General features: G+C 41.0%; 1 protein-coding gene across 1 annotated transcript in view; it reads left to right on the top strand.

Moving 5' to 3' along the window:
• Positions 1 to 3,254: 3,254 nt before the first annotated feature.
• The window catches only part of spock2 (SPARC (osteonectin), cwcv and kazal like domains proteoglycan 2), a 34,440-nt gene continuing 14,350 nt past the window's right edge, over positions 3,255 to 23,344 (top strand). The window contains exons 1-2 of the mRNA XM_086179941.1: positions 3,255 to 3,598; positions 19,289 to 19,334. Of these exons, the coding sequence (XP_086036067.1) occupies positions 3,410 to 3,598; positions 19,289 to 19,334 (235 nt within the window). The 5' untranslated portion in view covers positions 3,255 to 3,409. The remainder of the gene's footprint in view (positions 3,599 to 19,288; positions 19,335 to 23,344) is intronic.

The raw sequence follows: 23,344 nt of genomic DNA, 5'->3' as shown, positions 1-23,344 counted from the left end.
TCCCCAGCGTTTATAAGGGGATTACCTGAAACTCCCCGTGGCCCTGTGATTCTATAGGATTACTCTGCCATTTTTACCCCTTTAAATTGCTCCTGTGAATGAAATGGATGCTGCAGGCTGTCTGACTGATAGTTCATATCCGTCTATGGGTTCATGATGGGGCAGGTGTCTCACTTCCAGCAGCTTCTAGGATTAAATGGGTCTTAAAGGAACATGCAATACATTTGGGAAATATTGTCCATCCTTCATAGAATCAGACAAGTTAACAGATACCAATCTCTTGCTGAGACACACTAATAAGCTTATCACAATGCATGGCAGCAGGTGGGAAGTGTCAGCAACACTGTCAAAGGTCATCAAATGATCAGATTCAGGGTCCTAGTTTCTCCAGCAGTAATCCTCCTCATCCTCACTAACAAAGTCCACAGAGGTCACTCTACTGCTGCTTCAAAACCCTTCGCCCAGCGGTTTCATCAGTAAGGCACTTCAATATATGTGATACTAAAATGACATTGTCACATTATTTAAAATTGTTGTATCATAGCAAATGTTATCCACAACCTTTATTCTAATCACGCATGCAAGGACGGATCTGGAGAAATATTAATTTGATGACTTTTAATAAAGTTATGCTAACGCCTCCCATCCACTATCATTCATTGCGCCAAGCTAACTAGCTGGTCTCCGCATGTCTGGGTTTCTTTGTACAGCACAGAGGTGAGAGGACAGACAACAAGAGTATTTCGCAAAAAAAAAAGAAAAAAAAAAGAAGAAGTTCCAATTACATTAGCATTTAGTTTCACTTAAAATTTGCTCTACAGTTGTTAATTACTGATTGATTATGACTGCACAATGAATTCAGGTCCAATCATGACTACGTGAAGAACCATCCAAAACAAACCAATGGCATGATGAAATTTCTTGCTTGCGCATGTTCTTATACTCATATGACCTGGAAATGATTGTACTGTGTTGCCCTTTTCTAAAATTAGTCTGATTTTAACCGTATTACACTGCGTGCACGGTCAATTTAAACTTCCTCCCTCTGCATCTTACCCTGTAAACTTGATTGCATTCAGTTGCAAGATTACACGACACCCAATCTGGCCTCTATTTGGACAGGATAAAATAAAGCAGACGTCAGTTAATCAAACGTTTCAGTCACAAGTTGTCATTCAGCGTGAACTGGCTCAAGCTGCATTAGGGATATACAAAGTGGTCTGACCAGAAGCAGTCAGATAGCATGTCACAGTGCAAATGCTCTCCTCCCTAGTAATGCATCAGTTGTTATCTATCGGACATCTGAACACAGCGGAACCAAGATTAAAAATAAACGAATCCAAACCAACATCCTTGCTGTGTTGTCTCTGAATCAATCCAGGTAACGGTTCTGGGGTAGAGCTACAGCACAGTGATCATGATTCCATTTCATCCACAACACGAACAAAAGAAATGCGCTTTCTGCGACGAGGAGAGAGGATCCAACTCAGCGGTAGAGGGACATTTTCACAGCAGGCACATGTGATAGCGTGGATAACACAGGATGTGCTATTAACTTTAATTATGGCAGCTTTTTTCAGTCTGTGTTCCAGTTCCAAAGTGGAACACTAAAGAGCAAACAAGAGTGCTGAGAATTGATTTACAAAGAATTGACTTTTAACTGGTCTGCCATCAACAACAGAGATTGACTTTTTGTTATTGTAGTGGAACAAAATACAGTTGATCTAAGTAGAAAAAGAAGAGTAGAGAATGAGCAGTAAAGGAATGTAAAGTGCAAGTACTTTGGACACTTAAACTGATAACTGGTGTATAGCTACATCTGTGGATGCGCTGCAACACATCGTCGGTGATGTTTCCTGAGATCATCGGGTGTCACGACATCAGACACCCTCCCTCAGGTGATTCAGCCAGGGTTGAGTAGGTCCTGGCTTGTGTCCCAGCAGCGTTTTTCAGTCCTCTTGATCCATATCCACCAACAGCGCCTCTCCACAGGCAGACTTGATGGCTCTCCGCTTCGCAATTCCTGTGAGAGCTGAGAAGGGTGTGGATCTTGCACAGGGAGCAGGCAGCAAAGCCTCTGCACCCCACCTCAACTGGCTCACAGCGAGCTTTCCAGCCCCTCCTTGGTGAGCTCCTGGTACTTGAGCCGCTTGTGCTCATTGGCCTCTTCTATGCAATCCTCCCAGGGAACTGTCAGTTCCAGTAAGAGGACCTGTTCAGAGGAGGGAGATGTCAGTATTGTAATAAAACAATCAAATTGTTATCATCACGTTAAATAGAAGATAATTCTTCTGCACACATTTCATGAAACCCTGAGCATTATTGGAAAAACAAATTTTAAGAGTCACCTACCACTACACCTAATGACTGATCGACTGAGGGTTTACCTACTGGATAAATAAACATTGTGCCTCTTAATCACTACTTCATTAAACATTGAGGGTATGGCTGGATGAAGATGTGGATTATATTGCATAGTATATTTAATATTTGGGACAGTTTTACTGTTGTTAATAGTCGTCTCCATTAGCTCAAGCTAAAAATAGATGGCTAGTGCTTTCTGAATTCTGGAGTCACGAAGAAGTTATGCAGGACGGGAAATGTCCTCCTGAGTTCAATATACCTGATTGAGTGTACTCAAAATGCAAATTACACTTTTCGAGGGAAATATCACTTTAAAGCAGTCGAAGTTTCCCTTTACACAGAAGCTCTGAGGCTAACTAGCTAACAGTGTGGCTAAAAAATAACCCGCGGTTATGTAAAAAAGGAAGAAGCCATTTCTTCTATGTGCAGTTCCCTCAGCATTTCAAACTTTTCATTGATTATCAAATGTGTAAAACTATAAGTCATTAAAATAACATACATTTTTAATACATTTTCTCAGTGAGCGTAAGTTGTTGCTACTTTACATGCTAGGACATTAGCAAGATAGCATTAGCGGGGTACATGTCTTCCATGTTAATGGAATTTTACATCAGCTCAAGTTTTGAACTAAGTTAAAGGCCAAGTTAATTCGAACATTTTTCTGCTGTTAAAGTGGGTCAGCTGAGACATTTTTCGTGAACATGCTTGTACTATGTTTATTTTTGTTCTGTACCACCTGCTGGGCGTCATGTGACATTCAAGGTTGCGGCTGGTAAACATCAACTTACATTTAAAAATGTAACTTAGTCTTTCAAGTATTAATGGGTATGCAACAGTGTCACACAGCAGTAGATTCTAGGTATCTTCTCTCGGCTACCCGCTCTCTATCTCCCTCCCTCCACCTCTCCCCCCTCTCTCTCCCAGCAGCAGACGGAGCATCCTCCAGGCTAATCAGTTGGTAGTTTCATTCCAGCCTCAGCATCCTCCTCCTCCGAGAAGAGGACAGCCGACAGCCGGTGTGTGTGACATCTTTTTTCCCGCTACCATGGTGGAAATTACGGATATCATGTGTCGCCTCGTCCCGCTGGTGGTGCTCGTGGGGTCCAGCTTCCAGACCGACGTGAAGAGCGTTAAAGAGGCGGAAAAAACGGGGAATTTCATGGAAGACGAGCAGTGGCTGTCCACCATTTCACAGTACAGCCGCAAGATCAAGCACTGGAATCGCTTCAGAGACGTGAGTCCGCCGCTTCGCTTCTTAGAGATGTGCAGTAACAATGCGGTATATAAGATGCGCGGATCGGAAAACACTCTGAGACACCGTTAATAGTTGCCCCTCACTTTCTTAGCCGGATAATACACAAACTTGACGCTGTTGTTCATACACAAGTACGAATAAATGTTTAGGAATGAGAAAATATTAATAAACATTGAAAAGATCTGTGTTGGGTTGCCTAAAACCTCAATTATATCTATTTTTGGCCATTTAATGTAATAATAAGATAAAATCATGAGGCTTCGCAAGCGTTATTTTATTTTTTGCAGCCATCTTAAGTTGTTTTAAAGAGTTCCTCAAAATATATCGGGTTAAATGTAGCTTTATTTTCTCCTTTTAAATTAAAGGGTGTGATATAAAATCCCAAAAGCTTCTATGAGTGGAAACAAACATCCCGGGGAAGCCCAATTAAAGTGAAAGATGCAAATATGCACTCTTCCTACTTTTCCTACATGCGTCTCCTGTTTCAGGCACATTTGCACAGCAGGATCCGGGTAGACCTATTCCGTCATACCGGCCCTGATAAGGGCTTTCAGGATTCAGACATGTTTCTGGAGATTTCACATGCAAGAGAATTAAACAAGTAGAGGGGTGTAAGACTGATTGATGTGCATATTCACCTAGTGAACAGGCTGAACCGGGTTGCAGGGATTGATTAAAGCCTGCAGGCTGTTCAGGGTGATATATTGCTGCTGTGTCTGTGGATGTATATACTCGTGCCTTCAGCACTGTGAAATGATTACTAATGATCCCAATAGGATTTGGACAATCGTGCAGTTGGATTATGTTTCATATGAATCCTGCTAATTGAGTTTTAATTGATCCAGGGAGGCTCCTGCAGCACACGATATGTATCATTATAGGATTTGAAATGTGAGGCCTCAGCTGGAGCATCTTTATGAGAGGAGGTGCTGAACCCTCCCAACTGTGATCAGCTTGCTTAAATTAAGGGTCATGGATGTCCCCGAAGAAAAAGTGGATGCGTGTGAAAATTGGCGGGCAGCCTCCAGGGGGGACGGATTAGTTTGACTGTGATCACTAAAAGAGTATGTCCTCTGGAACTGTACTTAGAGAAGTAATGAAACTGTGGCCATGGAAAGATTAAACAAGAGTTATTGCAGGATTATAACTCATTGGATGCTGCACTGTATTAACTTTGATCCAAAAATGTCCAAGAAGAAACTTCGCTGTCTTCGATTAAAAACATGAGCGCACACACCTGGAGAGTGTGGAGCATATCAAGATAGAAATGGTTGAGGGAGATTTTTGGGATCATCCTCTCAACATTGCTAAAGGGTTTTGCTATCAAGTACAAAGAAGCCGTTTGCTGTTCTTCCCCTTTTTTCCTCAATTTAACATCAAAGCTGCTGTGAAACACAAACAGTTCCACACTGTATCTCTCAGGATCGTTACTCCCAGAGGTGATTGTGTGTGTGTGGGTGCGTATGCATGCAAATGCGTGATCTATACTTGTGCAAGTGTGACTGTGTGTGTGCGCGCGCGTGTTTGCGTGCGTGCATTTACACAAGCATGTGTTTGTGAGTACGCTTGAAGGGCAGGAGTGGTGGTGTCTCTGGTGATGATGATGATGACAAGAGAAACATCAGAGAAGCGAACCACTGAAACTCCCGGGGGAATCGCCAATAGAAACCACTCTGATTTCAGCTTGCTGCTGTAGCAACAGCAATCTGTGTGCTGCGGTGTTGAAGCTCGGTGCGTATCTCGGGGAGTTTGATGACTCTATCCCCTCGCCAGTCCCGCTTTAGGCTCTGTGAATAAGTGGGAACATCCTTCATTAGGTTTTCTTCCGAACATGCTAATTGTAAAAACTCTTCCTTTGATTTATGGAAGCTGCAGAACGGTTATATATTCATGTATATAATCAACCTTTAATTCATGTTTTGGAGCGAGAAAAACATCTGAGATGGAAAATGAGCGGATCTGGGAATTGTGTACTTGATGTTAAAGCCAGTGACATAGTTATAGGTATTCAGTAGACACAAATTGATGTTGACTGGCACAGTCCTCCGAGAGCAGACAGTTGAATATTAATCCAGTGCCGGAAAGCAATAATCAAAGCTGCACGACATGAAAGAGCAATGCTTTCATTGTCCTTTTTGCATGTACTCAAACAATCTCACGCAAACCCTTATAAACGCACACACAAAGGCTGCAGAATGGGTACTGTAAATATTTAATATGTATTCCCTTACAAAGCGTAAAAGCAGAATCGGCTCTTTCACTTTCAATAAAAATGGCTTCCACACTTCAATCTATTTCACAGGAAGACAAGAGGATTAGATTTAACAGTTCCAGTCAACAAATAATAGAACGGGATATGTTCAATCCTTTAATCTGACAGGTGCACTCAACATTTCATTCCACTAATGCACCAAATCCAGTGAAAAGAGAAAATATGGGGAACGAGGAAGACGAGTAAATGAATGGAGAGTTTGTTTGACCCAAAGGATTTGAGATTTTTAGAGGTCTTCTCATGACATTATATGGACATTGACATGGATTATTTCAGTCTATAGCAGGTCAGCACAGACAGTGTTCTTACTGATAACTGGAAAGCACTCAGAGAGTTCATACCTCACAAGAGGCTACATGTGGACAGAATATAAACGTCGCGTCATCAGAATTTGTTTTTCAGATTTTCTTCCCATTTGCCAAAAAAATACTACCTCGTGAGACAGCTGGTTTGCAAGGTCGCAATGACACGACATCACGTGAGAAACAGTCTTGATGGGCTTCTAGTTTTCTATTTGCATCCAAACTGCTAGTGGTTCTGATCAATCAACATCCTTCTAGGAGATAATAGCGTGGTTTACATGTGACAACAGTGGCATAGTTTACATGTGGTTGCTGGTTCAGTATAACAATGGAGGCTCTTGAAGTCATTATCATAGAAATATCAGAATTTCTTCTGGAAAGCATCTTCGAAAAAACAGCAAAGAACACCACTGAAAGCTTTTCTCCCCGGTAGAAAGAAGAAAGAAATATTTTCACTCTTCTACCTGCTGGCTTCGGCTTCTGCTCAGTTCATCGAACTGAGTGGTTGAAGTTGGCCCATAGACACGACAGACAGATGGATCATCCAATCACCTGTAGAGTATTTCTTGAAAGTGTATGACCTTTTCCGAAACAGTTTCCATGGGCAACATCTCTGTGATGGTTTTGTCACAGAACGACAAAACTTCCACGAAACAAACCCCCTGACAAGTCAGATTAACAAAAAAGGTCTTTCACCTGGGACACCATGTCATACCTTACATCGGTGGCACATAGCCGGGTTTTGAAGCAGCCGCGCTTGCTCCGTTTGTTCTGGCCGCCCTGCAGCAAAACAGAGCGGTTACTATCAAGAGTGTGACATTTTAAATTCCCGGAGGACCACATCATCGCACAGTGAGAAAAGAAAAATAGACCTGCTGTGAAAAATCGTAGATGCGTCGTACAATTATGTGCGTGCTTCCCGCAGCGAAAATGGTCAGTGTGGCTGTTCCAAATGATTATGATGATTACTGTCGGCAGCTGGCTCATGTTACATGTCACAGATGGACCTGGTGTGTTTCAGGCATTATGGAACACTGACTTTGATATGATCAAGATGATTTCTGGAAACTGCCGAGGGTCTGGAACAGTCTTCAGGACCCAGTATCTACAGTATTACCTCCAATCACATGTTCCTAGTTATAGTACCTTATCTTTCTTGTACATTTCATCAGTTCAATCAGTTCATTAGCTTTTGAGTGATCCTGTTAACAGATGCATTACCTGCTTGGCGGAGCTAATGAACCCTAAATATAGAGATCAAAATGAACAGCAAGAAATAAGCTGCAGATAAGATGAAAGGAAAACATTTTTTGTCTGATTACTCTTTTCGGTTTCCCCCCCTTCAAGCACGATTGAAAGCACAGACACTGAAAAACATCAATGTCACATGTTCTTGGAGGTTGTCCGAAATTCAGAGCCACGGGGAGAATACGAGGCATATCATCTCATGACATTTAATGGATGGAGACTGCTGTATTTTATTCATAGCAGATCCAATTCGGCATCGCTACAAAAGCCAACTAAAGTAAAATTCAATATTTTGCTCAACTCCTTCTGTAAAATTGATACTGCCCATGAAATCAGCAGGCTATGAAATCGGTCTGATGTTTTACTCCTGTTGATTTAGAAGTCAGATAAGCACCTAAAAAGTGATGATGAATTGGGCATAGCAATGCAAGTTTATTGCCCGCATCCATCACGCAAGCCAGTGTGAACATGACGCAAAGGGCGTTGTGTTTATGATGTGATTTTTGTTTATTTATTTGCTCCCCCCCACCCCCACCCCCACCCCCACCCCCGCTTTCCCCTTCACATCCAGCGCTGTGGTGCTGTCTGTGCCTGGTAAACCCTTATCTTAAAAGTACACACCTCTAACAGTCAGGCAGCTCTGGACCACCCAGCACCAACCCTGTCTGCTTGCCTGCACCTGTTATTTATTCACTACATTTTTAATGAACAGAAAACACTCCGTGCCAACACAGAACATCAGATCCCGCGTCAACACCAGTTGATTAAATATGTAGAACGGTGGAGGCTCTTGGGGCAGCTTCTGGCAATCCTCACCATGATGTGATGTTATGTTCTTTTTCATCACACTAATAATCATCAGACAACATTTGAGAAGAGGTTTCATTTTTTCTGCTCCTTAACTGGCCTCGGGCAAATGAAACATGGTTTTGGATAATGGCACGTGTAAGAGTGGAGCCAAATACTCCATTAAAGACCAGATGAACCATACGTCCTTATCGGAGGCTCTACATTCCTATCACATAAAGCTGCAGCCCTCTCATGAGGAACTGCCTGTGATTGATGCATTCATGTTATGAATGACTTTAACAGTGTATCTGTAACAGTTACTCTGGCATGGGTTGTTTCTTATTTTACTCTCTGAGACTGCTTAAGTCCAGAGCTCTGTTGACGATGCAGATGGATCTCCATCACTGCCAACAGTTTTGGGAGAAATGGCTTTGGTATTGAGGGTTTCGGATGGGACCGCTGGTGCACTGTGGGGTATTTTGGCTGCTTACCAGAAGCCGAGGTGGGCTGTAATTGAGTGGAAGAAGAAGAAGAAGAAAAAAAAAAAACAGCCTTTCATCATGCCCTTCGTGTACAGCTACAACTGCTTTCCACTGCAGTACAATAGCCTGAGCTAGCCAAGGGCACAGCTGCTGCAGAGAGGCAGGGATGGCTAAGTAGTGAAAGAAGGTGATGGATATCATGTTTATTTAACAGTTACAAAACACAAGATTGAATTAATGCCTCATCATCATCATCCAGAACTCTCCAAACTGTTGTGACTAATAGATGCAGAGGCAGACAAAGGTCTTTTTAAAGCATCCCTTTGTTCTACATTCGTCTCTGCAGATGCCAGAAATCCCTGCCTTCCAGCATCCCTGCGTTTCACATGCCTGACTTGTCAGAGTGACCTGCTTCGGTGTTGGATACACCTGGGAGCTAACAGGCAAAATAGGTTATTTGCCGTAGACGCCCTGGAGTCTGGCTGTTGGCGGGATACTTCCAGGATCCTCTGCTGCTCTCATAAATATATGTACAGTAGATGATTGTGTTAGAACAGAAAATTCAAATAATGTTTAGTACAACAAAATAAAGAATGAAAGATACATTAATAGCAGTCTTTCAGATTTACAGAACAAGACAATAAATCTTGAAGAAGAGGAGGTGTAAAATACTCCCCTAAACTGGGAATGTGCACCTATTCTCTTTTGGAAAATATAAGATTAATGCTGCCATTGTTTTTCACTTGTTTATGTACATTTTAATCTGTCAGACAAGAATGTGGGTATTCAAACCTGTAATCTGTGGTTGTCTCAATAAAGCCTACAATTTTCAAACCTAGACTGTTGTGGCCTGTGACAGCCATGCAGATCAAAATCAAGACATGTCTCCTGATTAGCTCTAATTTAAAACATCGCATTTTCCAAATATCCACGTGGCGCAATCCATCTGACCTTTTTAACTTCTAATAATAACAAGATCTCAAAGTGTACCGGAGTATCCCTTCCTACAGTGAATGCAAAACCAGTGTCAATACCTTTGGGCTGGAGCCAGACTGAGTCACTGACAGTGTGAGATCAGCTCCCGTAGGTGCAATAGATAGAAGAGAATTTGGTGAGTGCTGGGGGAGGGGAGGGGGTGGGATTGAAGTGGTATGGAATCTGAATTCTTTCGTACCTGAGAGTGAGCTTTTTGTGAAAGGGTTTATGGCAGGGCAATTCAGTTACAAGTTCAGTTGGGCTGGATTTTCAAAACAAGAAATGATCTCGGCCAGACTGTTTCCCTGGCTGGTAGGCAGCATGTCATAACAATTAGTTCTCCAACACCAATGAGTGTGTCCTTTGATGGCGGTAAGTCGAGGGGTTCCTCTCTGAACTTGCCGTCTCTCTCGGTTTTGGAGTCTGTAAGTAACCTTTTCTTCTTTGCCAGTATCCATGAGACAGAAGGGGAAGGTGCTGTTGCTCTGTCTTGGGCTGTGCATGAATGCACCAAAGCAGAGCAGCTAAGGTTATAAGATGCTGTCAAACTGCACTTTTGTGGCCCTCCCCTGAGATCCTTCGGCAGAGTTTGTGCAGAAAGTCTGGTGTTTCTCAATGCCGTGTCTTCACACATTGTAATCTTTAAATACCACAACCTACGCGCTGCAAATTAAACACATGTACTGGTCAAATAAACAAGTATTTGTCAGTCCAAGTGGGGTTAAACTGAAGGTTTCCATTGTCAGTTTTCCTACCTTTCTGGGTTGAGAGAGACATGTTATCATTTGTAGATTACCACCTCTTCTAAACAGGCACCACACACTACAGGTTGAATGTTGCCAGGCACAGCTTTGCATACACAGTCTGTCCGACAGTCAGAATGTCTGGAGGGTTGCAAAATATGTTTTTCTCTGGTTTTCTGTTTCTTATGGGACTGGTCACTGGCCACTTGAGGTATTTTGTGGGCCACTTGTGTGGGTCATGTGTGTCTCACTAAAATTCCAGCAGAAGAAATATTTATTCATAATTTGGGATATTTGTATCAACATATAATTGTGTCGAGGAGATCACGGGCCTGTTTCAGAAAAGAGGTCCAAATAATTCTTAGTCTAACCCCGATATGCAAGTTGATTTATCCTCAAACTTTTGAGTTTTTGGTTTCAGAATTGCTGATTTGAGTTAATCACCTCGGAGTAGGTTCATTACTGGAGCCCCGATTCTAGCGTTCACCATGGCAACCACTAACAGAAAGTTTTCCAGCGGGTACGAACATGTCTTAAGGGGAGAAAAATAATATGGCAGCAGCAGCTAAGGAGAAGAAATTTGTGTTGGAGAAAATTGCTACTTAATGCATAACTTTGAATGTATCTATTCATTTAATATTTAATCACACTAATAAATTACAAGCAAAATGTAGTGGAATGGTTTGAAGCTAAAATTTATTTTCATTTATGTGAAATCCTCTGGGAAAAAAATGAGTTAGCTACAGCGAGTTAGCCGCAGCGTGTTCTAACATCAACTAGCAGTAACATAAAATTATGGGAGGCAGCTGGGCTCCATCCAGCACAGATTATTCAGCTCAAATACATTCCAACTAAAGAAAGAGGCCGCTTTTGAATTCTAAGAAGAAAGTACAGATTTTCAAAATAAAATGTTGAGCGTTAACGTTTTAGATAGGACTACATTATGAAAATGACATGTTATTATTACTGTCAGGAGGAGTGAATTGAGAGCCACTGTGTGCTTTCTGACCTTCATGTGATGTCACTAAAGGTCAGACCTTTTAGAATTCTCAGAAAACAGATTTCTGAGGTTGGTGCTTCAAAAGTCCTTCGATGGCGCACGAAAGAGCAAAATTCTGAAATGGTAACTAATGAGAGGACTTTGGCCTCAGAATTTAAAACATTAAAAAAAAAACTGCTCTAACATTTATTATACAGATTTAAATTTCAAAACATTGTGACAGGTGACACAATAAAAAAGCCTATTTAAAGAAGATGATGGCTGACAAAAGAGAAGTGACATTGGAGGCTGAGCAGCAGAGGGAGGTAGCTGCGGCCATCACTGCTGAGGAAGGAGGCCAGGGTCATTAGGGTTCTGCGGAAGGCGAAAAAGCCTGAGAAACAGGCGGAGCAGTGGCAGGCGGCGTAGGTTCTGCAGGATGAAGAGCAGGCCAAAGTAGCCAAGACAAGGAGATAGCTGAGGAGGGAAACCCTGGCCTATAGAGCTCAGAAGAATGTGTAGAGACAGAGGCAACACGGGTGCAACTTAAGAGAGAAAGACAGGAGACGGAGCGGCTTGAGAGCAAGGAGGAGACAGAGCGACTTAAAAACCACTTGCTTTTTACAGCACTAACCAACAAAACCTTAACTATAGTGTTGATACATATTAAAAAAATGACTACGATTTTTGTGGAAAGTGTTGTAAACCGTTAATGGTCACAGTCTCTGTTTACAGTGTCACTCAGCTGCTAACGGAAATCTTTCAACAATGTCCATGCAAGTGAGAAGGTGCTGTGTTTAGTTTGTTGTCGAGGCTATCCAGATCTTCTTCACGTAATAATTCCTGTAGAAGGTTACTATTCTTTCATCGAGAGCTGAAAAATATCCAGGACTGCATTTATTTGAAACAAAATGCAGACGTGGGAATTGCAGCATTAGATTTGAATAAACCAGATGAACAGGCAGATCTGGAGGTGACTGATTCTTATTCTTTTCTAGCCCCTACCAAGGCAACTCCGCTGATTTTCCAACAAGTCTTTCTTTTTCATGTGAGCTCTGTATTTTCAATGAAGTGTGAAGGTTCGTGCTGTTTTGTATCAGATTCTCTTGTGAGTTGCAGACTGTTTTCTCATTCCCTGCAGGGCCCTGAAAGGCACAAGGGCGGATTATATTTATAGATAGTGAATACAAGGCTGGCATGACTACACAGCAACTTTGTGGACTAAGTGTGATTTTTATAGCTGTATATCTATGCGCGCACGTGTGTGTGTGTGTGTGTCTGTGTGCGTACGTGTGTGTGTGTGTGAGCAGAACACGAAAGTTCAACGCCATATGAAAATGTCTGAGTGACACTACCTTTAGCTTTTACTTTGAATCCAGTTAAATGCAAACATCATTTCAGCTCGGCTTTGCAATTGGCAGTCAAAATGTTAGAAAACGCTCATCACTATGAATGAGAGATGGTACTGTTATTATTATGATGCACTCTGTCTCTTGTGTCACAATTGATGGCACATGTAATGAATACATTTGTCCAGCAGCATGAGTGTAAACGAGATCACTCACGCTTGGATGGTTGCACAACCCTCAAAGCATTTTTGACACAAAGTAATGATTCCTGATTTTAGATATTTTACGTTTAATTTTCATTCAATTTTTTTTTTTAACTTGAAAGCACACAGAGGGTGGACGTCTACGCCTGTAGGTGAACTTTCATCCCTTGACACTTTCATGCTGAGGCCTGCAAGCAGCAACGAGCGATCCCTCGCGATCCCTTACCCCTGTGTGTGAAACCTAAAATACTTTGATTTAGCGTAAAGGAGTGGAGTAATACGTTCATTTTGATGGAAATATCACTTCCTGCATCCACTAGTTGTCACTGGAGAACACGTGATGTTACTGTACATCATGTAAAGATGACACAGTTTCACTTTAATGTCCTTTAGCCATTAGATGGCGCTGCAATGTATTCGATTAACAGATATCTTCAGGTCGGGACTCTTATCAAATGTGTGAAGTTCGAAAAAAAATCGGACCACACGGAGTCCAGCTACAGCAAGGGCTCCATCATTTGGAAGAAATATCTAATAGTGATTACTTTGACTGACATTGCGATTACGATATGATTTGAGACATTGGAGGGAACGCTAAGTTTTACATCGTTCTCGTTTTCATTCGAAAAACAGTCAAACAATAATGGTGTGATTTTTGTGGAGGTCGATGTCAAAGTTTTCTTAAACCCGCAGAATAGGATGTGTAGGAAGGACATCTTGGCAGCACCACAAAATTTAATTTAAGATGTTATTTTGATAAAATTGAATATTTCACCTTCCTGCGGTTTCAAAATGACAGCAGGTTTAACTGCACAGCCCTAGTTACAACAGTTCCCTGTTCTATTGGTTTTATTCAGTGGCAGGATTTATCTAAATCTTTACATTAACCAAAACTGAAATCTGACACAGAACGTTCAAACGCTGTTTCATAACTCAACCGTTTTGTGGATTGTTTGAGCGTATTATTTGAAAGCTATTACTATAAGCCATGTTTAAACTGAAGGAGTGCTCTAGTGAAGCTGAGCTTTCTGCAATGAGGCCCCCGAGTGTTCGATATATCCACATGAGAAAATCTCTCTCAGAGATCGAAAATGTGTGCGCTGCAGACACAGTTTGTCTCAAAAACTGAGGATGAATCAATACAGAATGCTTTCAGGGAATCAAAATAATGGAAATACATATCAAAGATCCATCCACGTTGCTAAAAGGATCTCATTTATCACCTTTGAGCCGACAACACCGTCGACCATCCTGCTGTATCATGGCTTTGTCCCTGCTCATATTCTGTCCATCGATCTGGTCCTGGTGTCCACTAAGAGTACTTGCCCCCACTTCACCTCTTACTCATCCAATCCTTTCAGCTCTCTTACACAAACCACGCTCTTGACTCCGTCCTGTAAGAGAAGCAGACCGGACTTCTGCATAGTCCCGTGAGCATGCGGGAATATAGGAACCAGCAGCAGGCTCCTCTCTAGTGCCCTGCAGGCCCGTGTGCGTGAGGAAAAGAGAATATATAGAATGAGGATATTGTTGCAGTTTTGTTTCATCTCAAGCATCTCATGTGATCTAAAGAGCTGAGAGGCTGTGATATGAGCAGTCTTTATGTGAATCTCAAGGTGGGAGGAAGTGATAAGATACTGCATGCAGGATTGCTGCCGACAACCTCAGGGCCATGTAATTTTTTATTTTTTGGTTTTATTTCATCAGATGTGAGGTTTTATTTTATGCTACAGCTGTAATCCAGTAGTGTTTATTTTACCACCGTGCTTCTGCTCTGATGTGAAATAAAATGCCAGTGCAAGAATGTCTTAAAAATGTTTCACAAAGCAGGCGTTTATTGGGCATTTTTAATAGTGGCAACCCATAAATCTCTTTTATTCACCATTTTAAAATGAAATAAGGTGATGTTGCTCTCATTTTTTGCGTGCTGTGGCTTTTAAGAGCTTCTTGCGTTTGCTTCAGTACCTCTGGCTGTTGACAGAGTTGGGAAAGGGACTTTAGCAGCAGAAGGGGTGGGCATAAAGCCCAGTCCTTGATGAGGTCTTTTGGGAGATTACAGTAAACAGCACCTTCAGCATAGCATCTCATTCTGCAGCACAGGTGACTGATCAAACCCTTGCTAGCTTGTCTATCCTTCTGTGGGAAAATTCCAGGGAACTAAACACTGAAACATCTCGCCTGGATCAAAACTGAACCGATGAGCACGGGGCTGTTTTTATCAAGGAAAGAAATGTAGAAATGAAGAAGTGTAGAAATCACTTTTCTGCATTAATTTCTATTCTAAGGTTGAAACTAGTTTACAGACTGGAAACTGTCTTCATGTTTCACAGCAGCTTTGGTGCTTCTGTACTGCCTAAAACAGTTACACTGACATACAAGAGAGCCATTTGTTGGCTGCAGTGTTGGCTTAAATGGATTATTCGAGCACATTTTCAACACATCCTCGACAAACATTCATATGTTGATCCTGAAAGAGGTTGTCCACAAATATTTGTACATAATCCTAAGAAAGTCCTGCAACATTAGCAGTTCGTGCACTTGTGCAACAGTAGTCAGCAGGTACAGGGCTGCTGTGCAACACCTTAAGACACGTAGCAATAGGCGCTAGCAATCAGGTTGTTTTTTTTGGCTACCTTGCTAATGTGTTTGCTTCCCAGGCTGCGGTTGTGATTGTGCTTGTCTGCACAATGCTGATTAAGGTTGGTTCATACTGCTGCGTCAAACTGATGTTGTAACGTATGTCGTTGGAGTGTGTCATCACTGCAGCCTACGCTTGTGCAATCAACTGCAGTGACAAACTCGGGTTACGTGCCGGACATCTTTTTTCTTCTTAGTGGAAAATGCAGTATTTTAAGTTAGTTGTGACAATGCTGTTGTTAAGGCCCGGTTATGTTGAGGCTCAAAAAACACATGGTTTGGGTTTGGAAATCATAAGACCCAAGGGTATCTTCTGATATAATCATCTTCTTATCCAGCCATATGCTTAATGATCCACAAACAGTATTAAATTTATTCTAACTTGAATTTTGTTTCATGAATTAAATTCCTATTGAATTTCATTTAGTATTTGCAATGTTTGCCTGTTTGTCTCTCAAAATTGCACTGAAACTGAGCTGTTTTCATCGGCAATTATATCATTATCATAATGATAAAGTTTTATTGCCCACCTCTGCGATGCATGCAGATAAAAACTGTGATTATGAGGAAAAAGTTACTCAGCGGAAGAGCCTGCAGAGAACTCCAGGAGTGTTGTGTGTCCTTGATGAGGCAGCGGTGCATCCGCTGTCACGATGAGCAAACCCCTCAGGGTACCCGCAGTGAGCGGAGTGCATCCGACAGCTGACATTTGCCCAGAAACACCTGTCAGTCACTAGTACATCCTGACAGATAGACATGCTCCAGCGTCCATCTCAACCAGGTTTTTTTTTTTTTTTCTCCTTTAGTTCAACCCACCCAACAACAATCTGTCCGACACACTTTTGCTCAGAGATGACACAGTGCAGTTCCTCCTGAGTTGAGCTCAATTTTTGCTGGGATAGGCTCAACGGGTCGTGATCTTCATCCCACAGATATAGCAGCAGGGTGAACAGTCTGCCATGTTTGATGTGAGGGGAAAGCTTCTGCTGCGCTCTGTTTAACAAGAGCAGATCTTTCTGATCTCAGCTCCCGGATACAGCCGAGTGTTTGCCGTGCAGTCTTTTCATCAGAATTTGGTTTGTGAGTAATTTTTCCAAGTGAAGTCTCCTCCACGCTGCACGTCAGGCTTGTCAGCGTGCCCTGCGTCTCATGCTCACTTTCATTGTACAATTCACTCAGTAGGTACGACATTTTCTGTTTTGTTTTTTTTTGTTTTGTTTTTTTTTTGTTTACGAAGTCATTGATTTCCAGTCCTGTCAGCACAGCGGGACATTTTCCTCATAGGTCCTGGCAGAAAAGCAAATACAGAAGGGCTATTAAATAATTCAGGAGGTGATGCATCAACAGAGAAGACGTGGGAGGCGTCAGATTAACGGCCAGGTCATAAACTCCTGTGACGACATCTGGCCCAACAAGGTTACAATACACAAGAGTGACAATAATTCATGGAGCCCAAGTGAAGTATTGGATTAAACACCAGACTAGCTTGTTTACTTGAATTTTTTTTTTTTTTTATCAAATACCAGATGTCAATTGCTAAGAATACATAGCCAAGTTGCTACTTATCTTTTATGTAGTTAAACTGTTTTGAGTGTAAAAATGCTGAAATGCTGAAATATCAAACAAAAGAGCCGAAACACTACTACTACTACTTCTACTACATTTTTATATTTATGTTATAAAACAGTTGTTATGGTGAGAATGCCAAAGACCTGACAACCAAAACCAAAGGCAAGGGTTTATGCGCTTCTGAAAAACATAGAAAAGTCATGGAATTTCCACACCTAGAAAAGTTTTAGAAAATGCCAGAAAGTTATAGAAAAATGACACTGAAGGTCAAGATATGTTTAAAAAAAAAAAGGAAGAAATATTCACGATTCTACTACTACTACTACTACTACTACTACTACTACTACTGTGGAATGACATGAGCTCAGAGCAGCAACGAGAATAGTTTGGGTTCACTTTTATTGCTTGGGGGAAAGGATCTTGGAAATATTTAACTCTTAAGAATAAAACTGCAAGAAATGAAAGTCTCAGCTCCTGTGAAGGCTGCTTATTTTTCTAATGAAACTTTGTTGTTGTGTTTCTGCTTTCTAAATGTAATCAGAAAGGTTTTAGATTTTAACGTTAAATACATTTTAAGCTGAAAACAGACAGACAAAAAAACAACAACAACAACAAGGCTTCCTGATTTAGGGATTTCTCTTGTGGCATTATGAACGTGAGATCCCACACCAAGATACTATTTTCTGCCAAATTGTCACCTGTTTTGGTAAGTTAATTTAACAACGCTTGAATGAAAATCTGATCCAAAAACAGTTATATGTTTACGCACACCAAGTGTGGTCAGACAGCGCTATCGTCATCATCATTTTTCAGCCGAAAGTCTTGGTGGTAGAGTCATAAGGAAGCTTTATCTGAATTCCAAATTTGATTTTTAATTATTTTGTCACAAATATTCAATGTTTCAAAGACGTACGTGAGATTTTTAAAGGATTTATGATGAACAGAAGTCTCAGTCGACTGATATGTTGATGTAGCTGATAATAAGGGCCGACATTGTCCCGTCTTAGATATATCAGTATCTGAGTACATGTTGTGCGACATTAGCTTTTATAAAAAAAAAAAAAATAATAATAATAATTCTGTTTTCCGAATATAAATCAGAAAGATGTTTGGAGTAATTTACAATCATTCAATTCTCAGTGAAGTCTGTTACTTTAGTGCGCTGATGTCAATTTAGACAATAATGAGTGTTTTTTAACCATAAAATATCCTTCCTCCATGACATTGTCGACTGGTAATCACATTTGAGGGATGATTCCAAAAAGATACTGGCTGACAACCCCTAGAATTGGTTCCAGACTTCCAAAATCCAGTGTGTGTCGTTACAATAACCGAAGTGACTTTAATGTTCAGTGCACTACTTCCCTTGATTTTGGATGCTACATAATATCGTGAAACAGGATGTCATTCTGCCCCCATACATATCTTTGCTCAAGTGTTTCATAAACTTGTATTGATAACAGAATTTTCTTACTCTGTAATATCTTTATCAGCATCTGCCCGGAAAAATCCTGTATCAGCCGTGCCCGAATTACAATGTTAATGACTGCATCATACCTCTTCTTCACTAATACTGTCTCTTTTCTCTCCTTTTGCTGTCATTTCACCAGGAAGTAGAGGTCAGTTCTCTTCAGATTTTTGTACAATGTTCCTCCAGCTGCCTTTTATATTTTTCATTAATTTTCTCTTTTTTGTGTATCTTTATCGCTGATCCTCTCTATCTCTCCTTCAACTTTTAATTTGGACCGCTGAGGTTCTAATTAAGTGGCAAAATGGCATCGCACTTAAAAGGCAGCTCACCCCGCTGCCATATGTCTCACATATAGTTACAGATTTGTTGGGCTCATTTCCATACTGATCTGCAGCCGTATTATACAGCCGTCTGACTCCAGCGTGACTCATTTGGCTTATCATCGCGCTCCAACACTAATGTACACATAATAATCAGTGTGCAATGATAATTCCAACTACTCCTCTTTGAAGATGACGGAGTGTTGATATGTCATTCCATCGATAACATTGTGTTCTCGAGCCTGCGGTGTGAATTATATGCATTGCCATTTTCATCAGTTGCTAATTGTTGTTTGTTGTTTTTGTTTTTTTGAATATATATTTCTGCAGGATGACTACGTGCGTACCTGGGATGAGAATCAAGCCTCTAATGACAGTAAGTCGCACACCATCTCATCTCTTTGTCGCTTAGCGATTTGTGAAATCCCCGAATCCTTAAATGTGATTTGTTTCGTTTTTTTCTATCCCTAAAAAAGGCTCATTATTGCGATGTTATATTTCTGTGCAAGTGGGTATTTCATCCAGAAAGAAAGGAGTATTCACGCACATGTTCATGAAAGAATTTCCCCGCACACTGTTTTAAACTTTAAAATATGAGTTTTTGTTGCGCTCTTATATGATTATTTTACTGGTCTCACCTTTTTCCTACCCACTTGTGTCTCAAAGCGGATGTGTGAAGTATTCCTTTTTTTTTTAAGACATATCGTTACCATGAAAGCTAGACTCTCGCTCTAAAATCATGCGTGGCCCAGCTTAATTCATTTTTGGTTTTAATTCTGTTCTTTTCTACAACTATCAATGGCGTCCACAGAACAATGCCAAAAATGACGCTTCATAAGTATAAAGAATATCAATAATATATGTGTGGGGTTTCTTCTCATAGTAAACTTAAGATTAAGATGAATTATTGCAGTGTACTGTCTTTTCCGAGTACACTCTAATCGTCTTCCTTTAGCGAAGCTGCAAAGTCAAAATTGAAACTTGTTTTTGTTTGTGTACAATCTCATTGTAAATATTCTGTTCTTTCTCAATAGAGATTTTAATCTCTGCGTTTGAGCTCAGACTTAGAGACTTCCTATTAAATAAAAGAACAAATGATGCCAAGGCATGGCTTTGTGTTTGGACCTAGTAAATGTTAGCATTGCTAACACATATTATATAATATTATGAATCCATCTGAATTTACTGAATCATCACTGAGATTCAAGAAAAGAATCACACACCAGCCAAACAAAATGGGGATTCTGGGGGCACCAGTCTTAAAAAGAAAAAAAGTTTTTATTCATCTTTTTTCATGTCAAGGAGAAACCAGCGGAACAGCAGTGGCTGCTGCGCCACACAGCTGTGCAGCGCCACCTTGGCGAGGAGAGGGACACTGGCACGGCTAGAGCGTTTAGAACATCATGAGTGTTGATGCTTTCGTTATTGCTTTTGTTGTCTTCTTCATGGTTATCACTCTAGGAATCTTTTTCACTGATTTAATACATTTATCGTCATCGTCATTTTCCCTCAAACTAAAAAACCCCATCATTTTTTCTGTGCTTTAATGCACTCATAGGAGCAGCACAAATATAACTCCATATATGTAGGCCAAATACATCTGTTTTTTTCTAAGTATACCTGCCTGTGCTGTATGCTGATGCAGTGAAAACAAATCCACATGATTTATTGAAGCTGTGTCATCAACTCCAATTGTAGCATGGAGACAGAATCCCTGGCCTGTAGTTTAACTGGGATGCTTCCCACATGGTCAGTAGCTGACTGTAGTAGACAGTGTTGTGTATGTGATGCGTTTGTAGTCTGTGGTCGCCAGCTGCCACACTTCCACAGTAAAAAGGTTGAAAGATGTGAGCATTGTGTTTTATCTGCCTGAGTGGATCTGATGCGCATCCCCCTGAGATGCTGAACATCGGCTCTTCTACAACCCGCCGTCACCACTTTGTTCTGCCTACTCCTCCTGTCTTCTCCTGGCTGAGCATCATATATATATATATATATATATATATATATGTGTGTGTGTGTGTGTGTGTGTGTGTGTGTGTGTGTGTGTGTGTTCCTCCTTCTGCAGTGCTGGCCTTAATAGAGTTCCTCGCAAATGAAGTTATGACACACAGTCATGTCTTCAACCGTTGCTGCTTGATTTGCAGCTTAAATGAAGTCGCCTGAATGGCTGAGTCCATTAGCAAAATTTCCAATGGCTAAATGAAGGACTAATTATGGCTTCCGATGAAAGGCCAGATAGCGAAGGAGAAGCATGAGGGTGATTTAATGTAAGGCGACTGCCATTAACATTATTCCTGCCAAATCTATGATGAGTAACTTGTAGACTCAGGGGAAAAGCCAGATGACTTGTAAGGGGTTAAAGGTTGGAAATGAATAAAAGGGAAATGAAAGGATGCATTCATGCCCGAGTCAATCAAAGAGGAAGCTGTTTGTTCAAAATAAAAAGAATCATCAGGCCTATACACTGAACATGAAAGACAAGATATTGCTCCCACGCAAATACACATGTGCTGTGTGATGCTTCATACAACAGGTTTCATGTATATTCATACATTTAAAATTAGCCATTTTTTAAAGAAAAAATACAGCTAGAAAAAATGCAATGTTGCAGTAGAAAAATCAACCTCAAGTCCAAAGGCATTACAGAGAACAGGACTCCAATGTCCCATCGGAAAAACAATTGGAAGTTGTAAGGGAAGACGGAAGGGAAAAATAGCTATTTTCAAACTGAAAATGAGCGCTGACAGAATTAAATAAGCTTCTAAAAGACAAAGTGTCAGTGTTGTGCGGACATAACATTCAGATGTTTGAATGAGGTCGTGAACAGCACAACTTACAGCCAACAAAATATCAACACAAGCTGTCCTCAGCATTCCACATCAAACTGAAATCATTTCATGTTGTCTTGACCTTAAAGTGTGGTCACCTGATGTCACAAATACGTTTCATCAAATATCAACATCTTAATGACGTCGGTGTCCAATTGTTTCTTACAGCTGTCCTCACAATTATTTTTTTCCGTCATTCATTTATTATCTATCAGTTAAACAGCTCATCTGGTACATGTCCCGGCTGACATTGACAATAAATATTCACAGCATATTTAAAGTGTGTCTTCAGGTCCGTAAAAAGTCTTAAAGAATCGTTTTTTTTTTTTATATATCCTTAAATCTTATTTCATCATTGAATATCAACAAAGCCTGCACAGCTACGTAAGGTTGGGAATGCCATCGGCTGAGGACGCTGGCTGGCTAAATAATTGTATTTTTTCACCATAATCTTGAAAAAAAAACAAAAAAACAAAACATTAGCAGGTTGTGAGCCCAGTATGCAGGAAACAATATCAAATTCACAATTTATATCCAGTCCCAATATCAATTGCTCAAGTCATGTGATTGTGTGTCTTTCAGGGTACTTGGATTTAAAAGGTGTTTGCATTGAACGTAATTGAGTCTTTTGGCAAATTGTCTGATATTGGCCCCTCTGGTCTGGCATTAGGTTTGGAATCCGAGTCTGACTTTTATCCGAGCCCAAAGTGACATAGATCAACTTCACAAGTGGCACCCACATAATGTAGGTGCTCAACTCTGTGTGCTCAGCTTTTATGAAACTTTATCAAAGTTTTATATGCTTGCCTCAGGTTGTCAGATGAAGAGAGCTTCACTGCTTTCATTTCACACAGCATAAAGCCCTTCATCTATCTATTTCCCTTTCTCTCTTTCTGACATGAGTGTGCTATCTCTCTCCATTGATCTGCCGTCTTTTATGAGTGGCCTAATGAGGCGAAGGAGCAAAAAGAGATTTGTCCCTCAGAGACATCACTAAATCAGTGTGATGTCTTTACTCGTGATCTCAGACAAGCCAGCAGGCCTCATTTCTCAGCCAGGCAATCCAAACCACTATCCCGCCACAGAGAGGAAGAGGCTGCTTTTGAACTGTCAACACTCTGAGCACACAGGCAGTCAAATTCGACAAGGTGGAAATGTGCATTCAAGCATGTGCTAAGTGAGGGAGCGGTTTAGGGTAATTTGCTTTCTACAGTCAATTCATCAATCCAGCAACTGGCTGTGCTCTGTGATTGAATCAACTCAGTCTCCAGACAGTCAGCACTGCAGGAGATCTGCAGTTTGGATTTGCGAGAACAAACAAATGTACTTACACACGCAAACTCACACACACGTTCACAAAAAACACTCAGAAAAGACCTGATCTTTTCCTTCTAATACGTTGAACCGCACTTTGGTTTTCCAGATGCTTATCACAGTCAGGTGAATGAGGCAAATCAATACCTGGCTATCTATGGCAGACACCAAGGAGACTTACCGAGCCCACTCAACAAGGTCTAGGGTTTAATACCCCTTGAGGGTACTGCATGGGTAGCTC

The sequence above is a fragment of the Aulostomus chinensis genome, chromosome 16 (genome assembly GCF_037954235.1).
Source record: "Aulostomus chinensis isolate RoL2024-O1b breed Wild chromosome 16, RoL_Achi_v1.0, whole genome shotgun sequence".
NCBI lineage: Eukaryota > Metazoa > Chordata > Actinopteri > Syngnathiformes > Aulostomidae > Aulostomus > Aulostomus chinensis.
The sequence above is the reverse complement of the archived record's forward strand: the minus strand, read 5'-3'. Positions and strand labels throughout refer to the sequence as shown.